The sequence below is a fragment of the Salmo salar genome, chromosome 27 (genome assembly GCF_965601325.2).
Source record: "Salmo salar chromosome 27, fSalSal1, whole genome shotgun sequence".
Lineage (NCBI taxonomy): Eukaryota > Metazoa > Chordata > Actinopteri > Salmoniformes > Salmonidae > Salmo > Salmo salar.
In genome coordinates this window covers 1,721,752-1,748,964 of record NC_138317.1, presented here as the reverse complement: position 1 = coordinate 1,748,964, position 27,213 = coordinate 1,721,752, and the positions used below count along the sequence as shown (strand labels likewise).

Genomic DNA, 27,213 nt, shown 5'->3' with positions numbered 1-27,213 from the left:
TGTAAACTTTTGACCCACTGGGAATGTGATGAAAGGAACCAAAGCTGAAATAAATCATTCTCTCTACTATTATGCTGACATTTCACATTCTTAAAATAAAGTGGTGATCGTAACTGACCTAAGACAGGGAATTTTTATTTGGATTAAATGTCAGGAATTGTGAAAAACTTGAGGTGTTTGTAAACTTCCGACTTCAACTGTGTCGTATTAAACAAACAAAAAAACGACCTTGGTATTTCAAATGTACAGTCTTCAAATTAAATACATTAAAAAAAAGGTTACCCTCCAGTCTTCCTGCACCATGGTGGGCCAGCTACTAACCCTTGTCCACCACTGGGGGCTGGCCCCGCCAGCAGGGGGGCCAACACAACCTCTGCTTGTGGCTGATCTTGCCGAGAGACCAGCTACCAACTCCAAGCGGGCGGTCATGTGCCTTTTACTGAGGAATGGCTTTCGTCTGGCCACTCTATCATAAAGGCCTGATTGGTGCTGCAGAGATGGTTGTTCTTCTGCAATGTTGTCCCATCTCCACAGAGGAACTCTGGAGCTCTGTCAGAGTGACCATTGGGTTCTTGGCCACTTCCCTGACCAAGGCTCCTCTCCCGCGATTGCTCAGTTTCGTGTTCTTGGGGACCTTCAATGCTGCAGACATTTTTGATACCCTTCCCCAGACCTGTGCCTCTACACATTTCTGTCTTGGAGCTCTACGGACAGTTCCTTCCACCTCATGGCTTGGTTTTTGCTCTGACATGCACTGTCAACTGTGGGACCTTTTTATATAGACAGGTGTGTGCCTTTCCAAATCATGTCCAATCATTTGAATTTACAACAGGTGGACACCTGAGCTCAATTTTGAGTCTCATAGCAAAGGGTCTGAATACTTATGTAAAGGTATTTCTGTGTTTTATTTTTAATACATTTGCAAAAATGTATAAAAACCTGTTTTCGCTTTGTGGTGTGTGTGTGTAGATTTGAGGATTTTTATTTATTTAATATATTTTAGATTAAGGCTGTAATGTAACAAAATGTGGAAAAAGTCAAGGACTGAATACTGAGTGCACTGTAATCAAATCAAATTTTATTGGTCACATACACGTGTTTAGCAGATGTTATTACGGTTGTAGAGAAATGCTTGTCTTTCAGACAGTGCAGTAATATCTAACAATTTCACAACATATACACACATCTAAGTAAAGGAATGGAATTAAGAATATATAAATATGGATGTGCTAGTGATGGCTATTGAACAGTCTGATGGCCTTGAGATAGAAACTGTTTTTCAGTCTCTCGGGCCCAGCTTTGATGCACCTGTGCGACCTCACCTTCACTATTGTAAAGTGGTTGTTCCACTGGATATTATAAGGTGAATGCACCAATTTGTAAGTCGCTCTGGATAAGAGCGTCTGCTAAATGACTTAAATGTAAATGGATGATAGTGGGGTGAACAGGCCGTGGCTCGGGTGGTGGTTGTCATTGATTATCTTTTTAGTTTGTCAGTGATGTGTATGCTGAGGAACTTGAAGCTTTCCACCTCCACTACTGTCCCGTTGATGTGGATAGGGGGGTGCTCCCTCTGCTGTTTCCTGAAGTCCACGATCATCTCTTTTGTTATGTTGACGTTGAGTAAGAGGTTATTTTCCTGGCACCACACTCCCAGAGCTCTCACCTCCTCCCCATAGGCTGTCTCGTCATTGTTAGTAATCAAGCCTACTGTTGTGTCGTCTGCGAACTTGATGATTTGAGTTGGAGGCGTGCGTGGCTTCGTAGTCATGGGTGAACGGGGAGTTCAGGAGAGGGCTGTGCAAGCACCCTTTTGGGGCCCCAGTTTTGAGGATAAGTGAAGTGGAGGTGTTGTTTCCTACCTTCACCACCTAGGGGTGGCCCGTCGGGAAGTCCAGGACCCAGTTGCACAGGGCGGTGTTCAGACCTAGGGCCTTGAGCTTAATGATGAGCTTGGAGGGTACTATGGTATTTAATGCTGAGCTATAATCAATTAACAGCATTCTTAAATAGTTATCCTCTTGTCCAGATGGGTTAGGGCAGTGCAATGGCGTGCATTGTCTGTGGAGCTATTGGGGCGGTAAGCAAAGAACTGTAACTCAGTAAAATCTTTAAAATTGTTGCGTTTTATATATTTGTTCAGTGTATATGTTATAGTATTTTGTAGACTTTATTGTACTATTCACAGTAAAGGCTGCAGAAACACAGTGAATACAAGTATTTACTGCAGTATACTGAAGAATTTACAGGTAACTATATAAATACTGTAGTAAAATAACTGTACTGCCCTACAAAGGCAAAGTACAGGAACTACGTAAAATATTTAACTTCAAAATCTGACTTCAAAGTGAGTAACTTTTGGTACTTCAGGAATTATTCTGAAAGTCTGGCTTGTTCTTGTGTCAGGAAACTAAATTCCACATTAATCAGATATTACACCCGGACCTTACAAAATATCAAATATGTTTGACCGAATTTGCAGATACTGCACTTTGCCTTATACACTATGGTAATTTATGTAGTGTTTTTGCAGATTGTAGTATACTGTAATATTTACTCTAGTATTTACTATATGTTTTTGTTTTACTATCTTTGACATAGAGGTGCAGGCTTTCTCCTTGAGAATACTAAAATATTCTACAGTATACTACAACATTCTATAGTAAGCACTACACATGTTCAAGGGATACTACAGTGTGTAGTATAGTATTCTACAGAATGATGTAGTAAATAGTGTAGTATTCAATAGTAAACTGTAGTATTTTGTTCATGTGGGCGGTACAGGCCCCAGGCATCTGTGCCTCTAGACTTATAGGTGCCTCTGTTTTAACTTACAGCTCAGGACATGTGGGTACATTTATCAGGCTGTAAATATAAAGTTAGATAAAAGGACCTCACATTTACAAGTATAAGTGTATACATGTTCATATATTTCCCAACATATATTTATAAAACAAAGCTTGCCTATTATATTTTGAAGCCTGAGGTTTGTTTTAAAGCTAAAGTTCAGTGTGTCTTGAAGCTTGATTGAGCAACTACTAAGGGATTCAGAACGAACTTGGTTGGATGGGACTTTGTATTCTATGTGTTTATGTGTTTATGTGTATGGGATGTTCTTCCGTATCACATGCTTTTCATGTTTGCCTTTGAACAATGTGCATGTATGTGTGAGTTAATCACCATAATCAAACTATAAGTGCTTCATTAACAGTAAAAGCTGTAACAACCAAGCACAAACTCCTGTTTACTCTGTCAGACAGCCAAGTCATACATACAAAACCCCCCTTGCGGAATTTGGAACGCTAAAACATTTTACATTTACATTTTAGTCATTTAGCAGACGCTCTTATCCAGAGCGACTTACAGTAGTGAATGCATACATTTCATACATTTTTTTTCTCCGTACTGGTCACCCGTGGGAATCGAACCCACAACCCTGGCGTTGCAAACACCATGCTCTACCAACTGAGCCACAAAACAAATCTCTGCCATGCAATTACTGTGAGAGAGCCAGAGAAGTAGTGTGTAGTGAAGGAAGAGAACATTGTGTCTCTGTGTTAGAGGCATGTGAGCACTGGGTGTGGTGTGGCTATACACTCTCTCTCGCTCTTTCTCTCTAGCTCTCTCTCTCTGTCTTTGTGCCTCTGACTGAGATAAGCCCTGGGGCTGTCGCTCCCTGTGATCTCAAACTCTCATAGTGCAGGGAGCTGGCTGTTACAACCACAACTGATGGTTTAGTGTTTTTTACAAGCCCTGCCGTTACACACAATACATTCTTAGAGGGAGAAAATGATTAAGGTACACGCTATACAACTTAATCTAGCTTGCCAACTTCAATCTAGGACTCTTATTCAACCACCACACAAATACTGTAAATACAGTACACTCAAAATGGTGCACACCCTGATACAAACATAACTATGCAAATAAACATTACATCGATGCATGACCTGTACTCTATCCTCACACATGCATGCATTCCTATGTACATTTTACTGTAGTACATGCTGTTTCTCAGTAGTCGTCACACTGTATCTTGATAGCTAATATCCTTGTCCTTGGGCGGTGCCACATGCAGTGCTCCACCCTTATCAGGCATCTCCTATTACAGCTGAATCTTCTATTATGGCTCACATGGTGAGTCAGATGGACTCATCTCCTGTCTTCACTCTTATTCATCACTTCTTCTACCCTCTATGGATGGATGATTCCACTTAAGGCAGAATGCTCCTGTGCAGACAAGCCACTGCTTGGCTGGCTCCCCTATTACAGTCAGATGATCTGCAGTTATGGAGCCACTCATTTGCAGGATGTGGTTTGAGAAGGACTGAGTTTGTTTTCTTTGCGTTACGGTATTTTTTTTATTTTTCAGTTATTATGACGCCATCTTCCAGTTCCATGCAGGTCATAGGTCACAGACATACAAAAATGGCTCACTTGATTGGAGCATAGTCCTTGTAGCATCAAAATTGGGGGTTTGATTCCTGTATGCCTATGAGTGTTAACTGTAAATGCCTGCTATATGACTAGGCTATATAATTACATAGACATGCAGGGTGTTTTAGAGTGAGTGACTCTGTGTGATCCCACTCTCCCTCTTTTTAAACAAACATGTCTGTTCTTTACCATAATGACATTATTGTAACTTTGATTTGTGCTAAGACCTAGACTACAGTACTTAGTATCACTGCAATACGTTCTCGTGCTGTGTGTGTTGCAGTCAGTGTTTTGTTGTTGGTGTGTTGTTTGCTGGTATGTCCTCCTCACTCCTAACTGGTAACAGATTGTGGTATGCTGGGAAGATGTTGTCAGAGCCTGACACTATCATTATGATTACTGTGCTGTAATCACAGCTGTTGCACTCACGCTAAACAATTAGGGATGTGAATAGGTGTATGTACAGTATATATTTTTTAGGAGGACATTTTTGTATATTGGAAAATAATAAGCTCAAAGATGTTGATAATAACATCTCTCTGTTGTCTCGTGATTTTACCATTACAAATGTGATACAACTGAAAAAGGATGGAAAGGATAAAGTAATTTATTTAAGGTACTTTATAGGACTCCAAAGCTATGTGCCTTAGGATGGTGGTAGGAGAGTCACACCTGTACTAAGACACTAATGGAAATGCTTTGTTGTGAGTAAAAGAAGCCTACTGAAAAATACCTTTGTGTGAAAGAAGCCAATAGAAATGAGTGTAACCAAGACACATTTAGCTTGGCTGGATACAGATATCAAACGTATAACAGAGTCAATCCATTTGAATTCAATCCATTTTTCACAGCACCCCTTTTGATTTGAATTAAACTTTCCATACATGTTTGCCCATTGTAGTAGTGCCAAGAAAGTGAATTTTTTTGGACCTGAATGCCAATACATTTAAGAGAGAAACTGTGTGGTGAGCTTTCTGGTGCCAAGAGCTGTTGAGGCATCACCCAAGTGGGTGGCATACTCTGTGAAGGATGAGTCCAGTAGCAATATGACTCAGGCTGGTTCCCAGAGTAGCCGTTTACATGATCATCACCAGACTCTTCATCAAGCATCTACCTGACCACCTTCCTAGAATCAAGTCATGAACTGTCCCTCTCTTTGGAGGATGCATGAACTCAAAAGACTTGGCCTCTATTGGTTGACCTAACTATAGTTACTCATGATGATCTATTACTTGTTTGTTTTTTTGCTTTTGAAGTGCTTTGAGACATGAGAAACACTATAGAAATTTAAGAAATGTATTATTATCAAGGTGCTCAAAGTTGACCCATTTTGCATAGCCCAGCATACCATGAGACGTCCATGTCTTTATCACTGGAAAAGATAAACAGTTGAGTTTGATATCATATAAAAGCTTACAAATAGGGCTTTCAAACTATTACGTAATTTCTGGGGGAAAGGTTTTTTATAAAAAATGTCCTTTAAAGGTCTAACATACAGTTGAAGTCGGAAGTTTACATGCACCTTAGCCAAATGCATTTAAACTCAGTTTTTCACAATTCCTGACACTTAATCCTAGTAAAAATTCCCTGTCTTAGGTCAGTTACGATCACCACTTTATTTTAAGAATGTGAAATGTCAGAATAATAGTATAGAGTGATTTATTTCAGCTTTTATTTCTTTCATCACATTCCCAGTGGGTCCGAAGTTTAGCATTGCCTTTACATTGTTTAACTTAGGTCAAACATTTTGGGTAGCCTTCCACAAGCTTCCCACAATAAGTTGGGTGAATTTTTGCCCATTCCTCCTGACAGAGCTGGTGTAACTGAGTCAGGTTTGTAGGCCTCCTTGCTCTCACACGCTTTTTCAGTTCTTCCCACAAATGTTCTATAGGATTGAGGTCAAGGCCTTGTGATGGCCACTCCAGTACCTTGACTTTGTTGTCCTTAAGCCATTTTGCCACAACTTTGGAAGTATGCTTGGGGTCATTGTCCATTGTCCGAAGACCTATTTGCAACCAAGCTTTAACTTCCTGACTGATGTCTTGAGATGTTGCTTCAATATATCCACATCATTTTCCTGCCTCATGATGCCATCTATTTTGTGAAGTGCACCAGTCTCCCCTGCAGCAAACCACCCCCACAACATGATGCTGCCACCCCTGTGCTTCACGGTTGGGATGGTGTTCTTCGGCTTGCAAGCCTCCCCCTTTTTCCTCCAAACATAATGATGGTCATTATGGCCAAACAGTTCTATTTTTGTTTCATCAGACCAGAGGACATTTCTCCAAAAAGTACTATCTTTGTCCCCATGTGCAGTGCAAACCGTAGTCTGGCTTTTTTATGGCTGTTTTGGAGCAGTGGCTTCTTCCTTGCTGAGCGGCCTTTCAGGTTAGTTCGATATAGGACTCGTTTTACTGTGGATATAGATAATTTTGTACCTGTTTCCTCCAGCATCTTCACAAGGTCCTTTGCTTTTGTTCTGGGATTGATTTGCACTTCGCACCAAAGTACGTTAATCTCTAGGAGACAGGACGCGTCTCCTTCCTGAGCGGTATGACGACTGCGTGGTCCAATGGTGTTTATACTTGCATATTGTACAGATGAATGTGGTACCTTCAGGCGTTTGGAAATTGCTCCCAAGGATGAACCAGACAATTATTTTTCTGAGGTCTTGGCTGATTTCTTTTGCTTTTCCCATGATGTCATGCAAAGAGGTACTGAGTTTGAAGGTAGGCCTTGAAAAACATCCACAGGTACACCTCCAATTGACTGAAATTATGTCAAATAGACTTTCAGAAGCTTCTAAAGCCATGACATCATCTGGAATTTTCCAAGCTGTTTAAAGGCACAGTCAACTGAGTGCATGTAAACTCTGACCCACTGGAATTGTGATTAAGTGAAATAATCTGTCCGTAAACAATTGTTGGAAAAATTACTTGTCATGCACAGAGTAGATGTCCTAACCGACTTGCCAAAACTATAGTTTGCTAACAAGAAATTTGTGGAGTGGTTGAAAAACAAGTTTTAATGACTCCAACTTAAGTGTATGTAAACTTCCGACTTCAACTGTAAATAATCTAAAAATACGTGAACTCACAATCTCATATGGTGTAGTTTATTTACATCTAAGGTTTTTGTGTTTGGATGAGACACAACGTGCTCTTGAATACAGGATGGATGTCATGTTTGGGCTAATAAACTTTCAAATTATACCTCAAAGATGGTTGGAGGTCCACACATCAGAGAATGTTGGCTTGAATGGGAATATGTTGTTTTCAATTATGCTGTCAATCATCCGTAGGAAACCTATTGAAATCATAGAAATATAGAAAATAGAATATACATGACTGTTTAAGTTGACATTCGACAGTGGGTGGTACTGGCGGTCATCTTTGTGGTAGTAATTCTAAGTAAAAATTTCAATTCAATAAAGATGTAAATGTTGAAGTGGTGGGATAAGTCCATTCTTCTATGAATTCTATTTATATGATTGAAATGACACCAACTCTGTATTCAAGAGAATGTTGTGTCTCAACCAATGGGCACAAGACAAAAGCCTCAGATGAAATGCGGTCTAAGCTACAACATATGCAAATAAAAATAATCTGAGTTTAAGATAATTTACTTTAAAGGTTTACAAATTATTTTTATTTTAAAAAACTTAAAGCAATAATAAAATTGTTTTGATTTTAAATGATGTCAAACTCAACCATATATATTTTCCAGTGAGGAATACATTGTCTCATGGTCTGGTGGGGTATACACAATGGGTGAACTTTGAGCATCACAACCTCCTGAATATTTTGGCATTCAGGTCCAAAAAGTCACTTTCTGACCAGTTCTTCCTTGAGCAAACATGAGAAGTTTTGTTTAAATAAAAAAAGTGAGTGAATTCAAATGGATTTACCCAATATTCATCCATAACCAGATTTCTTAGGAATAAACCACAAAACCTACTTCTCTAAAACTAAGTGAATCTAAATATTATACAAATACTTACTGAATTTGAAGAGTCAAGCCTGGTTTATCGATTAACCATTTAGCAGTGCCAGGTACATTGTTGTCTGTCCTCAGAACAGATGTGTGGAGGAAGGGAGCTTTTGTAAAACTCTTAGGAGCTGTGTCCAGGCATGATCACAAAGAGACTTAGAATCCGTTTGTTCATACAGTGCATTAAGAAAGTATTCAGACCCCTTGACTTTTTCTACATTTTGTAACGATACAGCCATATTGCTCCAACACCATGCTACACCGTAGGGATGGTGCCAGGTTTCCTCCATTCAGGCCAAAGAGTTCAATCTTGGTTTCATCAGACCAGAGAATCTGTTTTCTCATGGTCTGAGTTCTTTAGGTGCCTTTTGGCAAACTCCAAGTGGCTGTCATGTGCCTTTTACTGAGGAGTGGCTTCCGTCTGGCCATTCTACCATAAAGGCCTGATTGGTGGAGTGCTGCAGAGATGGTTGTCCTTCTGGAAGGTTCTCCCATCTCTACAGAGCTTCTCTGGAGCTCTGTCAGAGTGACCATCATGTTCTTGGTCACCTCCCTGTTCAAGGCCCTTCTCCCCCGATTGCTCAGTTTGGCCGGGCAGCCACCTCTAGGATGAGCCTTCGTGGTTCCAAACTACTTCCATTTAAGAATGATGGAGGCCACTGTGTTCTTGGGGATCTTCAATGCTGCAGAATTTTTTGGTACCCTTCCCCGGATCTCTGCTTCGACACAATCCTGACTTGGAGCTCTACGGACAATTCCTTCATCTTCATGGCTTGGTTTTTGCCATGACATGCACTGTCAACTGCAGGACCTTATATAGACAGGTGTGTGTGCCTTTCCAAATCATCTCCAATCAATTGAATCTACCACAGGTGGACTCCAAACAAGTTGTAGAAACAGGATTCACCTGAGCTCAATATCAAATCTCATATCAAAGGGTCTGAATACTTATGTAAATAAGGTATTTCATTTTTATTTATTTTTTACATTTGCTAACATTTATAAAAACCTGTTTTTGCTTTGCCATTATGGGTTATTGTGTATAGATTGATCATTTTTATTTATTTAATCCATTTTATATTAAGGCTTGAACGTAAAAAAAATATGTGGAAAAAGGGAATGGGTCTGAATACTTTCCGAATGCACTGTATATCAGTCATGGGAAAGCAGGACGGAGACAGGTGTATAGATTTAGAAATATTATGAGATATCTCCTTCGCCTAGAGTTGATCAGGCTGTTGATTGTGGCCTGTGGAATGTTGTCCCACTCCTCTTCAGTGGCTGTGCGAAGTTACTGGATAATGGCGGGAACTGGAACACGTGGTCGTATACACAGGCCATGGAAGAACTGGTACATTTTCAGCTTCCAGGAATTTTGTACAGATCCTTGCAACATGGGGCCGTGCATTATCATGCTGAAACATGAGGTGAGGACGGAAGATGAATGGCACGACAATGGGCCTCAGGATCTCGTCACGGTATCTCTGTGCATTCAAATTGTGTTCGTTGTCCGTAGCTTATGCCTGCCCATACCATAACCCCACCACCACAATGGGGCCATCTGTTTACGATGTTGACATCAGCAAACCGCTCACCCACATGATACCATCTGCCCGGTACAGTTGAATCCAGGATTAATCTGTGAAGGACATGTGGATGGATTATTTTAGCAAAGGAGAAATGCTTACAAACAGGGATGTAAACACATTTGTGCACAAAATTTGAGGAAAATAAGCTTTTTGTGCGTTTGGAAAAGTTCTGGGATCTTTTACTTCAGCTCATTTCAACACTTTATGTGTGTGTGTGTGTGTGTGTGTGTGTGTGTGTGTGGATATATGCATGTTTATTTGTGTGTGGGTGTGGGTGTAGGTAGGTAAGTAGCAAGCAAACAAATATATTGGGGATTGGAATGATGCAGAGGGTGATGGAAGTAACAAGCTTTCCACAATATAAAAATAAAACACTTTACATGTTGCGTTTATATTTTTGTTCAGTGTACATAGAACTAATGGGGTCTATATCAGTGGTTGTCAGTGCCGTTTAAAATGAGGGAGGCCTTTTTTTCATGAGCATGGCCTTATTTCTATAACAGCATATTGGATGACTCTCAACAGCGATAGGTTTAGGCTACTACATGATACTCGAATTTCCCTTATACCCATCATGAGGTTGCTACAACCTAGCCTATGAATGAAAGTTTACAATGTGGGTGCAAACAGTTTGAGAGACAAATTTGATGTGACAGACAGTGACATGCAGTACCGCCTTGCACACTCTTGCCTGCGTCTAGCTGATATAGGGTGTTATCATTAGTCCAACAGTTGCAAACGAGAGTTTCTATTGGACAAATTCAGGTATGTTTATTTCCATTTTGTACCATTTACTTCTGTTTAAGAAACTTTTTCAACAGAATCGGCAGAAAGAATACACCCCTTATCACGCGTAAATTTCATTTTCAGTTCACAGTTCATTTTCACAGCAGCCACGTTGTATTCCTTCTCGCATTCATGTGCTCTCCTCCTCTCACCTCTTCCCTTCAATTGTGGACTTCAAGGCACAACACATCGGCTGTATGTGACCAGGTTAAATAACCTTTCCAAACCAAACCACTACACACAGCCTACATTGTTGTCTCCATATTAGCTAAAGTAACATCATAGTCAGCATAGCTAATAGAACTAACACGTTAGTAAACCCACTACATTCATGCAGTAACGTAACTTTCTAAATGTTTTACAATTTACATTTTTATGAAATTCACTGAGCAGGATGGTCCTCCCCTTCCTCCTCTGAAGAGCCTCCACTGGTCTATACTGAGCTGGATGAAGGGAGAGCGGGGTATAGAGGCAGTCGGACAAACACATTCAGGCTTGTAAGGGAACAAATGCAGGCACACACAAAAACCCACAAACACACCTCTTCACGTCTCTGTACACACACTGTACACACAAGTTCAGGAAGGTTCAGTATAAATAATATAAACATGGATTAACTGTATAGAAACTCTCTATAGAGGCAGGATCAGAGCAGACAGTGAGATCTGGAGAAGCTGCCTTTACAGTAATGTTACGTAACGCTTAAACCACTTCTCCAAAAACTATTCACTCTCTTAATTCATGTGGAACTGCCATTTATAGTGTTTTATTTTTGCCATTCAGACTGATGCTAAAGCAGTTAACCTCCCTTATTAAAAAGGGGTTTTCCCCAAAGAGAATGTTTGTTTATTTTTGAGGAAAGACTCAAATTATGTAACCTCATGACAATTAAATGACACATGTTTAAGACCATAGAAAGACATTATTTCAAACATCAAAAATTCGAAGTTTAAGTGTTTAAAACTCATTTGATGAGACTCCTTTTTTATTTAACCTTTATTTAACTAGGCAAGTCAGTTAAGAACAAATTCTTCTTTACAGTGATGGCCTACCCCGGTCAAACCGTGACGACGCTGGGACAATTGTGCGCCGCCCTATGGGACTCCCAATCACAGCCAGATGTGATGCAGCCTGGATTCAAACCAGGGACTGCAGTGACACCTCTTGCACTGAGATGCAGTGCCTTAGACCGTTGCACCACTCGGGAGACTGAAATTATCCCACTGGGCACAGACATCAGTTCAACATCTAGTTTTAGTTGAGTTTCCAACTAACGTGAATTCAACAAGAAATCAACAAAAATGTCACCATGTCATTGGATTTAGGTTAAAGGTTTGGGGGAAAAATACTAAATCCCCTTACGTTGATGACTTTTTGCAAATCCACATTTTCAACTTTTTCCACATTGTTTCAACGTTATCACATAGATTTTTTGGTTGAAATTACGTGTTAACAACGTTGTGTCACGCCCTGATCTGTTTCACCTGTTCCTGTGATTGTCTCCAGCCCCTCCAGGTGTCGCTTATTATCCTGTCTCTCTGTGCCAGTTCGTCTTGAATGTTTAGTCAAGTCAACCAGCGTGTTTTTCCCGTACACCTTTTTGCTATTCTCCTTTTTCTTGTCCTCCTGGTTTTGACCCTTGCCTGTTTCTGGACTCTGTACCCGCCTGCCTGACCATTCTGCCTGCCTTGACCACGAGCCTGTCTGCCACTCTGTACCTCCTGAACTCTGATCTGGTTTTGACCTTTTTACCTGTCCACGACCATTCTCTTGCCTACCCCTTTGGATTATTAAACATTGTAAGACTGCAACCATCTGCCTCCAGTGTCTGCATCTGGGTCTCACCTTGTGCCTTGATACGTTGATTCGACCAGTCTTTGGCCAGTGGGATGATTCCAGAATATACCATTGTTACTCAACCATTATTTTTCAATAACTTAAGCATTGTCCATTTTAATTGTAAATAATATAAGGAGGATCACCTGAGTTAATTCACATATTGTATGTCATAAATAAAGATTTACTAGAATAACAGGTATTTTGACCACATTGAAATCTATGCCTTATTTATGATAAAGTACCGTAAATTCCGGACTATAAGCCGCAACTTTTTTCCCACGCTTTGAACTTCGCGGCTTAAACAATGACGCGGCTAATATATGGATTTTTCCCGCTTTCAAATTTGTGAGTCCTGACAGCGTGGAGCATTGTCAAAAAATTCACTATCATCAACGGGATTCGAAAGGCTGGACTGCTGCGTGTTGAAGAGGGCTCAGTGGGGGATTTGCCTCCGGATGAAAGTGACGAGAGCGACAATGAAAATGATCCAATATCGGATGAAGCAATTCTGAGGCTATTCAACTCCGACACCGAAGGAGATGATTTCAGTGCACAGGAGGAGGAAGATAGTGACCAATGACTTTCTTGGTAGGCTACTGTTTACTGCTAATTTTGTATTTTTTGTTACAAGCCGTGTTTCGTTAAAGCTTATTTATTTTTGTTACAAGCCGTGTTTCGTTAAAGCCTATTTATTTTTGTTACAAGCCGTGTTTCGTTAAAGCCTGTGTAAAGTTCATTTGTTTCAATGTACCGGTAGGCACCTGCGGCTTATAGACATGCGCGGCTTATTTATGTTCAAAAATTCAGTGAATGCGGCTTATATTCAGGTGCGTTTAATAGTCCGGAAATTACGGTACACGTTTTCATATTCAGTCCATACTGTAGAGAACAAATAGCCTATTAACAGTATATATTGCTATGCTGTCAACATTTTGCTGGTATTGCCAAGGGGACAGGACACAATTGTGAAGTGACAGCCACCCCTAATGTGGAATGTGTTGCTATTTAAGGACCTACAGTACTTAGTTGGACTGGTGCGGTGCGGTGGAAACAACAGGCAGTCAGTGTCTGCGTCCCAAATGGAACCAGCACCATTTCAACTTCAACATCATCCAATCACCAATTCTTAGTCTAATACAGTGACAACTAAAAGACACCAAAAACAATTTAATCCAATCAACGTAAGCTAAATATGAAATGGTTTGCTACTGGCGTTAATAATGTCATAATCTTTTTGACAAGACAACATCAGATATATACAGAGACAGAGGGGTGCTTAGTCCTCTTGCCTCTGATTTCAGATTGGGTGCAGGCTGCTCAGACTCACTCTACAAGCACAGAATCAGTCAACCCAGTCATCAGAACAGTTCATTGACAAGGTACATTGATCATTATTTTTATTCTCACTATTACTAAATAATAATCAGGATTATATTGTATTGTATTCGTACTCTATTTCTCACAGTCACAGCCACAGTGAATACCAGTCAACCAGTGAATACCAGACTAGCCAGAGGCTAAATCTGATCCCACCTTCGGGAAGAGAAAGTAGAGGTCCTTAAGGTGTGTATGAGCAAGTTTAAGCCTGTGTGCATTGGTGTGTATGTGATTTCAACGCTTTCCTTGACTAACAGAATACCCCAGCTCTATTGTACAGGTGTACCTCGAGTCCCACAAACAGAGAAGGAGAACACCAGCAGAGTGTCAAGATGCTGACAGATGAGGTGTCTCAGATACAGGAGGTCAGTGAGTGCTGCCATCTTGATTTAGTTTTCTCTGTACCAGCAATATGGGAGAATGACTCAACAATTCACAGTGGGTGGGGTTCTGTTGAAGGACGGAAATTAATGGGTGGATTGGGTGTACAGAGGAAGGGTGTGTGTTGTTGATGTAAAGTCCTTCTGGTGTGTGTGTGTGTGTGTGTGTGTGTGTGTGCGTGCATGCTGGTGTAGTGGAAATAAAATGTATAATGTGTGTTATGTATTGTCTCTCTTTAGGTTCGGTACTGTCTGAAGACCTTAAGGGAACAGATGGCCTCCAGACAGAATAATAACAACAAGGTACAATGCCTTCAGGAGGTATTCATACCCCTTGACTATTCCACATTTTGTTGTTACAGCCTGAATTCAAAATGAATTACATTTTTTGTCACCCATCTACACATAATACCTCATAATGGCAAAGTGAAAACATGTTTTTATAAAATGTTTGCAAATGTATTGAAAATTAAATACAGAATTATCTCATTTACATAAGTATTCACACCCCTGAGTCAATACATGTTAGAATCATCCTTGGCAGCGATTACAGCTGTGAGTCTTTCTGGGTAAGTCTCTAAGAGCTTTGCACACCTGGATTGTACAATATTTGTACATTATTCTTTAAAAAATGTATCAAGCTCTGTCAAGTTGGTTGTTGATCATTGCTAGACAGCCATTTACAAGTCTTTCCACAGATTTTCAAGCCGATTTAATTCAAAACTATAACTAGGACACTCAGGAATGTTCAAAGTTGTCTTGGTAAGCAATTCCAGTGTATATTTGGGTTTTAGGTTATTGACCTGCTGAAAGGTGAATTCATCTCCCAGTGTCTGGTGGAAAGCAGACTGAACCAGATTTTCCTCTAAGATTTTGCTCCATTCCATTTATTTTCATTCTGAAAAACTCCCCAGTTCTTAACGACTATAAGAATACCCATAACATGATGCAGTCACCACTATGCTTGAAAATATGGTGAGTGGTACTCAGTAATATGTTGTATTGGATTTGCCCCAAACATAACATTTCGGCACATTTTTTGAACGATTACTTTAGTGCCTTGTTGCAAACAGGACACATGTTTTCAAATATTTATATTATGTACAGGCTTCCTTCTTTTCACTCTGTCAGTTAGGTTAGTATTGTGGAGTAACTACAATGTTGTTGATCCATCATCAGTTTTCTCCTATCACAGCCATTGAACTCTGTAATTGTTTTAATGTCACCATTGACTTCATGGTGAAATCCCTGAGCGGTTTACTTCCTCTCATGCCACTGAATTAGGAAGGGTGCATGTATCTGTGTAGTGACTGGGTGTACTGACACATTATCCAAAGCATAATAACTTCACCATGCTCAAAGGGATATTCAATGTCTGCTTTTTATTTTATTTACTCATCTACCAATAGGTGCCGTTCTTTGCGAGGCATTGGAAAAAACCTACCTGGTCTTTGTAATTCAATCTGTGTTTGAAATGTACCGCTTGACTGAGGGACCTAAGAGATAATTGCATGCGTGGGGTACAGAGATGAGGTAGTTATTCAAAAATGATGTTAAACCCTATTATTGTCATGCCTGCTCCTGCTTCCCCTCTCTGGTGCTCGAAGGCGCCAGGCTGCCTTTTATTACACACACCTGTCACCATTATTACACGCATCAGCACTCATTGGACTCACTTGGACTTCGTCACGTTGTTGATTGCCCTCTCTATATCTGTCTGTTCCTCAGTTTTGTTCCCCGTGTCAGCATTATTGTCGTAATGTCGTTTTGTTCCCCCCCCCCCCCCCCGTCCAGATGCTGTTTTTGTTTTGTTTGAAGTCCTTTTTCCATTAAATGTTCACTCCCTGTACTTGCTTCTCGTCTCCAGCGTCGGTCCTTACAGAATGCTGACACCACTATTTGAAGCATCAGGGAGTTCTTGTTTTTTGTTTTTGGTGGTGATGTTGGGTCCGGGTGCCGCCGCTGATGGAACTGGGGGTCCCTCAGCTGGCTATGCGGGCTTCCATGCCTTAGAGGTTTCCTTGCCTCGGTTGGCTCGGCAGGCTCCCATCCCACGTCATGCCTCAGCCAGCTCGTCGGGCTCCTACGCCTCAGCCAGCTCGTCAGGCTCCCACGCCTCAGTGGGATCGTCAGGCTTTCACGCCTCAGCCGGCTCATCGGGCTTCTACGCCTCAACCGACTAGTCCAGCGCACATGCCTCGGCCGGCCCATCAGGCTCACGCAGGTGGGACGCCAGGTGGTGCCCCTAGAAGGGGGGTACTGTCACACCTGCTCCCACTTCCCCTCTGGCGCTCAAGAGTGCCAGGCTGCCCTTCACCTGTCACCATCATCACTGGACTCACCTGGACTCCTTCACGTTGCTGATTACCCCCTCTATATCTGTCTGTTCCTCAGTTTTGTTCCCGTGTCAGCATTATTGTCGTAATGACGTTTTGTTCCCCTGTCCAGATGCTGTTCTTGTTTTGTTTGATGTCCGTTTTCCATAAAATGTTCACTCCCTGCACTTGCTTCCTGTCTCCAAAGTCAACCCTTACACTTATTGCACACAGAGTCCATGCATCTTATTATGTGACTTATTAAGCACATGTTTACTCCTGACCTTATTTAGGCTTGTCATAACAAAGGGCTTCAATACTTATTGGCTCAAGACAATTCATCTTTTCATGTTTTATTAATTTGAATACATTTCTAAAAACATAATTACACTTTGACATTATGAGGTATAGTGTGTAGGCCAGTGACACAAAATCTTAATTTAATCAATTTTAAACTCGGGCTGTAACACAACAACATGTGGGAAAAATATATATAATTTCTGAAGGCACTGTAGCTATTTAACTAATTCTTATACTTTCTAATACTCAAATACAAACAAATAGATACAAATACTGATGAAATAACTCCACTAACCCCTGCTCTCTCCTTCAGTTTCCAGCCAATGGTCACAAAGTCAGTGTCACCCTGCCTACCAACCCAGCAATTGTCCCCAATTGTAAAATTGTTGGGACTGAGTCAGAAACAAATGTAAGACCTTATTTGCATATCAACATTTACTCAAACTTTTGTTCTCTTAAATATTTTGTTTTGTTTGCATCAGTTCCACATTAGTGCTTTATAGAAAGAAAGTATTTAACTACTGTGGAGACGATTTGAATAGGAATTTGAATATGAACTGAAAATTACATTTATATTCAAACTATAAAATACTTCTAAAAACATACATTTTCACAAACCACATCCCTCTGTTTTTTTAAATGGCTGCTGGTCTCCATTTTAAAAGTATAGTGATATAGACCTCACACACAATACACACACACACACACACACACGCTCTAACAACATATCAAATTTCAGTGCATCACAACATAGCGTCCTGTAAAAGGACACCAGACAGCCATTACCTACAGTGGTGAGAGAACGTCTGTAAACCCTTTAGCGGTTTACTGTATTTCTGCATAGATTTGACCTAGTCTAAATAATAGATCAAGTTAACCTGATTTAAACAAATTACACAAAAAACAACTGTACTTTTTAATTGATCCAACATTTAACTTCTTTGCCTGCAAAAGTATGTGAACCTCTGGATTAATGAGCTCAATTAAGTGTATTAAAGTAATCAAAAGTTTAGTATTTGGTTCCATATTCCTTGCATTCAATGACTACATGAAGCTTGTAACTCTACAAACCCGTTGCAGGCATTTGCATTTGGGGGTTACAGTATGTTTTGCCCAATACCGGAACTGAATGGTGAATAATGTCTTGTGCCATTTTGGAGTCACTTTTATTGTAAGACAGCATGTTAACATGTTAACATGTTTTGTTGTAGTAGTGTTCAGAAACATCTTCTATTCTTACTTACATTAAAACTGACTCCAAAATGTCACAAGACATTATTCACCATTCAGTTCAGGTTGGGAAAAACATAACCCAAAACACACAAAAAAAAACTGCAAATGCATACAACAGAGTTACAAGCTTGATGTAGTCATTGCATGCAAGGAATATGGGACCAAATACAAAAATTTTGATTACTTTATTGAGCTCATTAATCTAGAGGTTCACATACTTTTTCCAACAAAGAAATTTAATGATGGATCAATTTGCTCAATAAAGAAATATAAAAGTAATTTAATCAGGTTCACTATATCTTAGCAGCTCTTAACCAACCATGCTATTTTGAGGATCAGGCGATGAGTGGCTAGTCTGCCTTTCCCTTCCGTCCTGCTAGCTAACGTTCAATCGCTGGAAAATAAATGGGACGAACTGAAAGCACGCATATCTTACCAACGGGACATTAAAAACTGTAATATCTTATGTTTCACTGAGTTGTGGCTGAACTACGACATTAAGAACATACAGCTGGCGGGTTATACACTCTATCGGCAGGATAGAACAGCAGCCTCTGGTAAGATACGGGGCAGGGGCATATGCATATATGTAAACAACAGCTGGTGCACGACATCAAAGGAAGTCTCAAGGTTTTGCTCGCCTGAGGTAGAGTATCTCATGATAAGCTGTAGACCACACTATCTACCTAGAGAGTTTTCATCTGTATTTTTGTATATATCTACATGCCACCACAGACCGATGCTGGCACTAAAACCGCACTCAATGAGCTGTATATACCACCATATGCAAACCAAAAAATGCTCATCCAGAGGCGGTGCTCCTAGTGGCCAGGGACTTTAATGCAAGGAAACTTAAATTAGTTTTACCTCATTTCTATCAGCATGTTAAATGTGGAACCAGAGGGAAAACAATTCTAGACCACCTTTATTCCACACACAGAGACGTGTACAAAGGTCTCCTTCGCCCTCCATTTGGCAAATCTGACCATAATTCTATCCTCCTGATTCCTGCTTACATGCTAAAATTAAAGCAGGAAGCACCAGTGACTCGGCCTATAACAAAGTGGTCAGATGAAGCAGATGAAAAACTACAGGACTGTTTTGCTTGCACAGACTAGAATATGTTCTGGGATTCTTCTGATGGCATTGAGGAATACACCACATCAGTCACTGGCTTTATCAATAAGTGCATCGAGGATGTCATCCCAACAGTGACTGTATGTACATACCCCAACCAGAAGCCATGGATTACAGGCAACATTCGCACTGAGCTAAAGGGTAGAGCTGCCGCTTTCAAGGAGTGGGACTCTAACCCGGAAGCTTATAAGAAATCCCGCTATGCCCTCCTGACGAACCATCAAACAGGCAAAGCGTCAATACAGGACTAAGATCGAATCATACTACACCGGCTCCGATGCTCGTTCGAATGTGGCAAGGCTTGCAAACTACTCCAACACCATCATTAAGTTTGCTGATGACACAACAGATGACAACGATGAGACAGCCTATAGGGAGGTCAGAGACCTGACCATGTGGTACAAGGACAATAACCTCTCCCTCAACGTGATCAAGACAAAGGAGATGATTGTGGACTACAGGAAAAGGACTGAGTATGCACCCATTCTTATCGATGGGGCTGTAGTGGAGCAGGTTGAGATCTTCAAGTTCCTTGGCGTCCACATCACCAACAAGCTAACATGGTCCAAGCACACCAAGACAGTCGTGAAGAGGGCACTACAAAACCTATTGCCCCTCAGGAGATTTGGCATGGGTCCTCAGATACTCAAAAGGTTTTACAGCTGCACCATCGAGAGCATCCTGACGGGTTGCATCACTGCCTGGTATGGCAACTGCTTGGCCTCCGACCGCAAGACACTACAGAGGGTAGTGCGTACAGCCCAGTACATCACTGGGGCCAGGCTTCCTGCCATCCAGGACCTCTATATCAGGCGGTGTCAGAGGAAGGCCCTAAAAATTGTCAAGACTTCTGAACAGCTAATCAAATGGCTACCCAGATTATTTGCATTGATTTATTATTAGGACATAGATAAAGAGCTGATCACGTTATGTCAAATCTATGCAGAAATACAGAAAATGCTGAAGAGTTCATGAAGTTTCTCTCAGCACTAGTAGGAATAACAATACATTCTAAGGGAATGTACTGTATGTCTGGACAGTGACTGTATTCTATGACCTGTCCTTTGGTTAGAGTCTTGTTACGATGCCTTCCGTTCAAATCAAATCACATTTTATTGGTCACATACACGTGATTAGCAGATGTTATTGCTAGTGCAGTAATATCTAACAAGTAATATCTAACAAATTACACAACATATACCCAATACACTCAAATCTAAGTAGGAATTAATTAAGACTATATACATAAGGACGAGCGATGTCAGAGCGGAACGTACTAAGATACAGTAGAATACTATAGAATACAGTATATACATATGAGATGAGTAATGCAAGATATGTAAACAATATTATGTGAATGAGATACCGTAGTATGTAAACATTATTAAAGTGACTAGTGTTCCATTCCTTAAAGTGGCCAGTGATTTCTAGTCTATGCCTATGGGCAGCAGCCTCTAATGTGCTAGTGATGGCTGGTTAACAGTCTGAATCCCTTGAGATACAAGCTGTTTTTCAGTCTCTGGGTCCCAGCTTTGATGCATCTGTACTGACCTCGCCTTCTGGATGATAGTGGGATGAACAGGCAGTGGCCTTGATGATCTTTTTGGCCTTTTTAGCCATTCTAGCCATTCTAAACTGTGTTAATGTTAGGGAACACAATACATGGTGTGGTATTTTAATGGGAAAACCAGTGTGTTTAGCTGGCAGACACCTGACATTTACCTGACACACCAACCCATTTAGGTGGCCTCTTACCTCAGGCAAATACGGAAATGGTATGCAAATGGAATGTCAGCACCTAGCACTCTTCCTATGCACATATGTTTGTGTTTACTCTGTGTTCAAGTTCATTGAGCTTGTACTTAGCCTAATCTATGTCTCTCTCTTAAAGATCAGGGAGAATTCAGAGGACAGTGCAAAGTACAGGGACGTGAGCAAGCGCCTGTATGCCCAGCTGAAGGAGTCAGAGAAGAGACACCAGGAGGAGAGAGATAGAATGCAGGTCAGTGTATGGATAGATTCTCAAAAGTTTGGACACACCTACTCATTTGAAGGTTTTTCTTTATTTTTACTATTTTCTACAATGTAGAATAATAGTGAAGACATCAAAACTATGAAATAACACATGGAATAATTTAGTAACCGGCAAAAAAGTGTTAAACAAATCAAAATATATTTTATATTTGAGATTCTTCTCTCAACCAGCTTCATGAGGTAGTCACCTGTAATGCATTTATAGAATTTCTTTAATTGTTAATGTGTTTGAGCCAATCAGTTGTGTTGTGACAAGGTAGGGGTGGTATACAGAAGATAGCCCTATTTGGTAAAAGACCAAGTCAATATTATGGCAAGAACAGTTCAAATAAGCAAAGAGAAACGACAGTCCATCATTACTTTAAAACATGAAGGTCAGTCAATTTGGGAAAATTTCAAGAACTTTGAAAGTTTCTTCAAGTGCAGTTGCAAAAACCATCAAACGCTATGATGAAACTGGCTCTTATGAGGGCCGCCACAGGAAAGGAAGACCCAGCGTTACCTCTGCTGCAGAGGATAAGTTCATTAGAGTTACCAGCCTCAGAATTTGCAGCACAAATAAATGCTTCACAGATTTCAAGTAACAGACACATCTCAACATCAACTGTTCAGAGGAGACTGTGTGAATCAGGCCATCATGGTCGAATTGCTGCAAAGAAACCACTACTAAAGGACACAAATAAGAAGAAGAGATTTGCTTGGGCCAAAAAATACGAGCAATGGACATTAGACCGGTGGAAATCTGTCCTTTGGTCTGATGAGTCAAAATTTGAGCTTTTTGGTTCCAACTGCCGTGTCTTTGTGAGGCGCAGAGTAGGTGAACGGATGATCTGCGCATGTGTGGCTCCCACCGTGAAGTATGGAGGAGGAGGTGTGATGGTGTGGGGGTGCTTTGCTGGTGACACTGTCTGTGCTTTATTTAGAATTCAAGGCATACTTAACCAGCATGGCTACCACAGCAGCAATACGCCACCCCATCTGGTTTGAGCTTAGTGGGACTATCATTTGTTTTTCAACAGGACAATGACCCAACACATCTCCAGGCTGTGTTTAGGGCTATTTAACCAAGAAGGAGAGTGATGGAGTGCTGAAATCAGATGACCTGGCCTCCACAATCACACGCCCTCAACCCAATTGAGATGGTTTGGCATGAGTTGGACCGCAGAGTAAAGGAAAAGCAGCCAACAAGTGCTCAGCATATGTGGGAACTCCTTCAAGACTGTTGGAAAAACATCCTAGGTGAGGCTGGTTGAAAGAATGCCAAGAGTGTGCAAAGCTGTCATCAAGGCAAAGGGTGGCAACTGAATAATCTAAAATGTAAAATATATTTTGATTTGTTTAACACTTTTTTGGTTACTACTTGATGCCATATTTGTTATTTCATAGTTTTGATGTCTTCACTATTATTATACAATGTAGAAATAGTAAAAAATAAAGAAAAACCCTTGAATGGGTAGGTGTGTCCAAACTTTTGACTGGTACTGTCGATTGACTGGTACTATTGATAAGAATAACCTAGAAGTATTACTGTTGACCCCTAAAGACTGAAGGCTCAGTTATCCATCATTGATATTAGTATTGATATGTGCATTTAAGCCATCCCAGTCCACAATTGAATATCCACTGATCATGTAACACATTTTAACTATTTCCTGACCATTACTGTAACTAGATGTAATTGGGAACTTTACTTCTCTGGCTCCCCCTGCAGGATGAAAGCGATGAGTTCAGCCGGCGCCTGGACGAGCAGTCGAAGCACCTGCAGTGGGTGGAGGGGGAGGCGGGGGAGCGAAGTCAGAGGGTGGAGGAGTTGCAGAGGCTGCTGGGGGGCATGGAGCTGGAGGGTGCTGTACTGAGGGGCAAAATAGCCGCCAGTGAGGCTGAACTGCTGCAGCTGAGAGCAGCCAAGGAGGGGGTGCAGGAGAAAAAGCAGAGGTGAAGAGGCTCTGTCACCATAACGACTACAAATCAGTCATAAAACTGAAACGTAGATTGTCTTCACATAGTATCTCATATACAACTCCTACACTACTCTACATGAGTTGTATATGAGGATGCTATACAAACATTACAGTCCTCAGCAGCAGACGTTGCTACTGTATAGACTACATCGTTTATGAATTGCCATATTTATCCAAGATACTTAAAAGGATACTGTATACTCTCTTTAAACTTTGGACCCATAAATATGCCAAGTTTATATATAGTGTAAATATTATGGTAATTATGCTTATGTAACCAGTGGGTTGTGGTGTGTGTTGTCAGAACTGAGGAGCTGGAGAAGGAGCTGGCTGTCCTGAAGGAGAAAATCCATCACCTGGACGACATGCTGAAGAGCCAGCAGAGGAAGGTCCGCCACATGATCGAACAGGTGAGAACACACACATGTGGATGCATGGACGCACGTACACATGCAGCAGATACACACAGATGGATGTGCACGGAGCGTACATTCACATACAAGCACATACACACACACTCATACACAAACACACACAAACCCTGCATGTGTAACAGCCATCAATGGGGAAATTATATTGAAAAGGAGGGATTAGAGGGTTCCTAATTGCTTTGGTTTGTAAAGGCAATAGGGGAGTTACTGTAAGCCAAGCTAAAATGTTTGCTGAAAGAGAACACTCATCATGAATAAGTGATGAAGCATCCTCTTCTGTGGAAGTTAGAGTAAATGTTGGTTTTCCTCTGTAGTGTCGAAGTGTATTTGTTTTGTGTGTGTTACAGCTGCAGAACTCACGGACAGTAATACAGGAGAGAGAGAGAGTGATCCGGGATCTAGAGGAGAAGGTGGCTTTTCTAGAAGCTGAGGTCAGTACTCATACAGCTATTTGTGTTGTGGTGTGTGTGTTTGAGGGATAGGGGTCCCTGTGTTAGGTCCCTCTCTGTCTGAATGACCTTTGACCCCTCTCCTCTCCAGAACACAGAGATGCGTGACCAGATAGAGTACTTCCTGGAGGGTCAGAAGCCTGCTTCTCTGCCCACCAAAGAATGCAAACCCAATCCCCAGATGATCTACAGGTGACAACAACACCTTCCTGTCTCTTATCTCTATAGGGCCGGTTTCCCGGACACAGATTAAACCTATTCCAGGACTAAAAAGCTATTGTAATGGAGATTTTTCATTGAGTCAAAAAATATATAGATATATTTACACAAAAATCAATTCAGTCAATGTGTGGTTATCTTCATGAACAACACAGCAGCAACACAGTATAATGTTCCAGGATAGAAATGAGGGCCAAGGTAGTTGGTATATTTCTGTTCTTTTGCCCACCTTCATCAATGCACGGAAATAAGTCACTTCCTTTAATCGGAGTCATCGAGATCAAGTCCTGAGCAGAGGGAGATAAAGATCAAGAGAGATGGATAGAGGAAGTGATAAAATGAGAGAGACAGCTGGTTGGTGTGTGTGTGTATATACAGTTGAAGTCGGAAGTTTACATACACTTTAGGTTGGAGTCATTAAAACTCGTTTTTCAATCACTCCACAAATTTCTTGTTAACAAATTATAGTTTTGGCAATTCGGTTAGGACATATACTTTGTGCATGACACAAATCATTTTTCCAACAATTGTTTAAAGACAGATTATTTCACTTAGAATTCATTGTATCACAATTCCAGTGGGTCAGAAGTTTACATACACTAAGTTGACTGTGCCTTTAAACAGCTTGGAAAATTCCAGAAAATGATGTCATGGCTTTAGAAGCTTCTGATAGGCTAATTTACATCATTTGAGTCAATTGGAGATGTACCTGTGGATGTATTTCAAGGACTACCTTCAAACTCAGTGCCTCTTTGCTTGACATCATGGGAAAATCAAAAGAAATCAGCCAAGACTTAAGAAAAAGAATTGTAGACCTCCACAAGTCTGGTTCATCCTTGGGAGCAATTTCCAAACACCTGAAGGTATCACGTTCATCTGTACAAACAATAGTACACAAGTATAAACACCATGGGACCACGCAGCCGTCATACCGCTCAGGAAGGAGACGTGTTCTGTCTCCTAGAGATTAACATACTTTGGTGCGAAAAGTGCAAATCAATTCCAAAACAACAGCAAAGGACCTTGTGAAGATGCTGGAGGAAACGGGTACAAAAGTATCTATATCCACAGTAAAACGAGTCCTATATCGACATAACCTGAAAAGCCGCTCAGCAAGGAAGAAGCCACTGCTCCAAAACCGCCATTAAAAAAGCCAGACTACGGTTTGCAACTGCACATGGGGACAAAGATCGTACTTTTTTGAGAAATGTCCTCTGGTCTGATGAAACAAAAATAGAACTGTTTGGCAAAAAAATTGTAGACCTCCACAAGTCTGGTTCATCCTTAGGCAGAACTGAAAAAGCGTGTGCGAGCAAGGAGGCCTACAAACCTGATTCAGTTACACCAGCTCTGTCAGGAAGAATGGGCCAGAATTCACCCAACTTATTGTGGGAAGCTTGTGGAAGGCTACCCGAAACGTTTGACCCAAGTTAAACAATTTAAAGGCAATGCTACCAAATACTAATTGAGTGTATGTAAACTTCTCGCCCACTGGGAATAGGATGAAAGAAATAAAAGCTGAAATAAATCATTCTCTACTATTATTCTGACATTTCACATTCTTAAAATAAAGTGGTGATCCTAACTTACCTAAGACAGGGATTTTTACTAGGATTAAATGTCAGGACTTGTGAAAAACTGAGTTGAAATATATTTGGCTAAGGTGTATGTAAACTTCCGACTTCAACTGTATACACTACCGTTCAAAGGTTTGTGGTCACTTAGAAATGTCCTTGTTTTTGAAAGAAGCACATTTTTTGTCCATTTAAAATAGAATAGAAAGAGGAGTGGGAGACCCCCGTACACAACTGAGCAAGAGGACAAGTACAATACTGGCATTCTAGGCAGTTGCAAAGAAAAAGCCATATCTCAGACTGGCCAATAAAATAACCTCTTCACTGTTGACGTTGAGACTGGTGTTTTGCAGGTACTATTTAATGAAGCTGCCAGTTGAGGACTTGTGAGGTGTCTGTTTCACAAACTAGACACTCTAATGTACTTGTCCTCTTGCTCAGTTGTACACCAGGGCCTCCCACTCCTCTTTCTATTCTGGTTAGAGCTAGTTTGCACTGTTCTGTGAAGGGAATAGTACACAGCGTTGTATGAGATCTTCAGTTTCTTGGCAACTTCTAGCACTGAAGAGCCTTAATTTCTCAGAACAAGAAAAGACCGACTTTCAGAAAAAAGTTATTTTCTGGCCATTTTGAGCCTGTATTCGAACCCGTAAATGCTGATGCTCCAGATACTCAACTAGTCTAAAGAGGACCGTTTTATTGCTTCTTTAATCAGAACAACAGTTTTCAGCTGTGTTAACATAATTGCAAAAAGGTTTTCTAATGATCAATTAGCCTTTCAAAATTATAAACTTGGATTAGCTAACACAACGTGACATTGGAACACAGGAGTAATGGTTGCTGATAATGGGCCTCTGTACGCCTATGTAGATACTCCATAAAAAATCATCAGTTTCCAGCTACAATAGTCATTTTCAACATTAACAATGTCTACACTGTATTTCTGACCAATTTGATGTTATTTTAATGGGCAAAAAATTAGCTTTTCTTTCAAAAACAAGAACATTTCGAAGTGACCCCAAACTTTTGAACGGTTGTGTGTGTGTGTATATATATATATATATATATATGTGTGTGTATATGTATGTATATGTGTGTGTGTATATATATATATGTATATGTATATGTGTGTGTATATATATATATGTATATGTGTGTGTAT

The 27,213-nt window shown here is 40.7% G+C and overlaps 1 protein-coding gene across 3 annotated transcripts in view; it reads left to right on the top strand.

Moving 5' to 3' along the window:
- The window catches only part of LOC106588166 (myocardial zonula adherens protein), a 37,148-nt gene extending 9,935 nt beyond the window's left edge, over positions 1-27,213 (top strand). The window contains exons 2-11 of one of the 3 annotated variants that reach the window (XM_045709684.2): positions 13,943-14,020; positions 14,107-14,204; positions 14,299-14,383; positions 14,639-14,701; positions 17,327-17,422; positions 21,275-21,385; positions 23,129-23,352; positions 23,683-23,788; positions 24,157-24,240; positions 24,350-27,213. In XM_045709684.2, the coding sequence (XP_045565640.1) occupies positions 14,351-14,383; positions 14,639-14,701; positions 17,327-17,422; positions 21,275-21,385; positions 23,129-23,352; positions 23,683-23,788; positions 24,157-24,240; positions 24,350-24,454 (822 nt within the window). In that variant the 5' untranslated portion in view covers positions 13,943-14,020; positions 14,107-14,204; positions 14,299-14,350 and the 3' untranslated portion in view covers positions 24,455-27,213. Of the gene's footprint in view, positions 1-13,942; positions 14,021-14,106; positions 14,205-14,285; positions 14,384-14,638; positions 14,702-17,326; positions 17,423-21,274; positions 21,386-23,128; positions 23,353-23,682; positions 23,789-24,156; positions 24,241-24,349 lie in introns of all 3 variants that reach the window. The other 2 variants (XM_014176881.3, XM_045709683.2) reach the window with 2 other exon arrangements.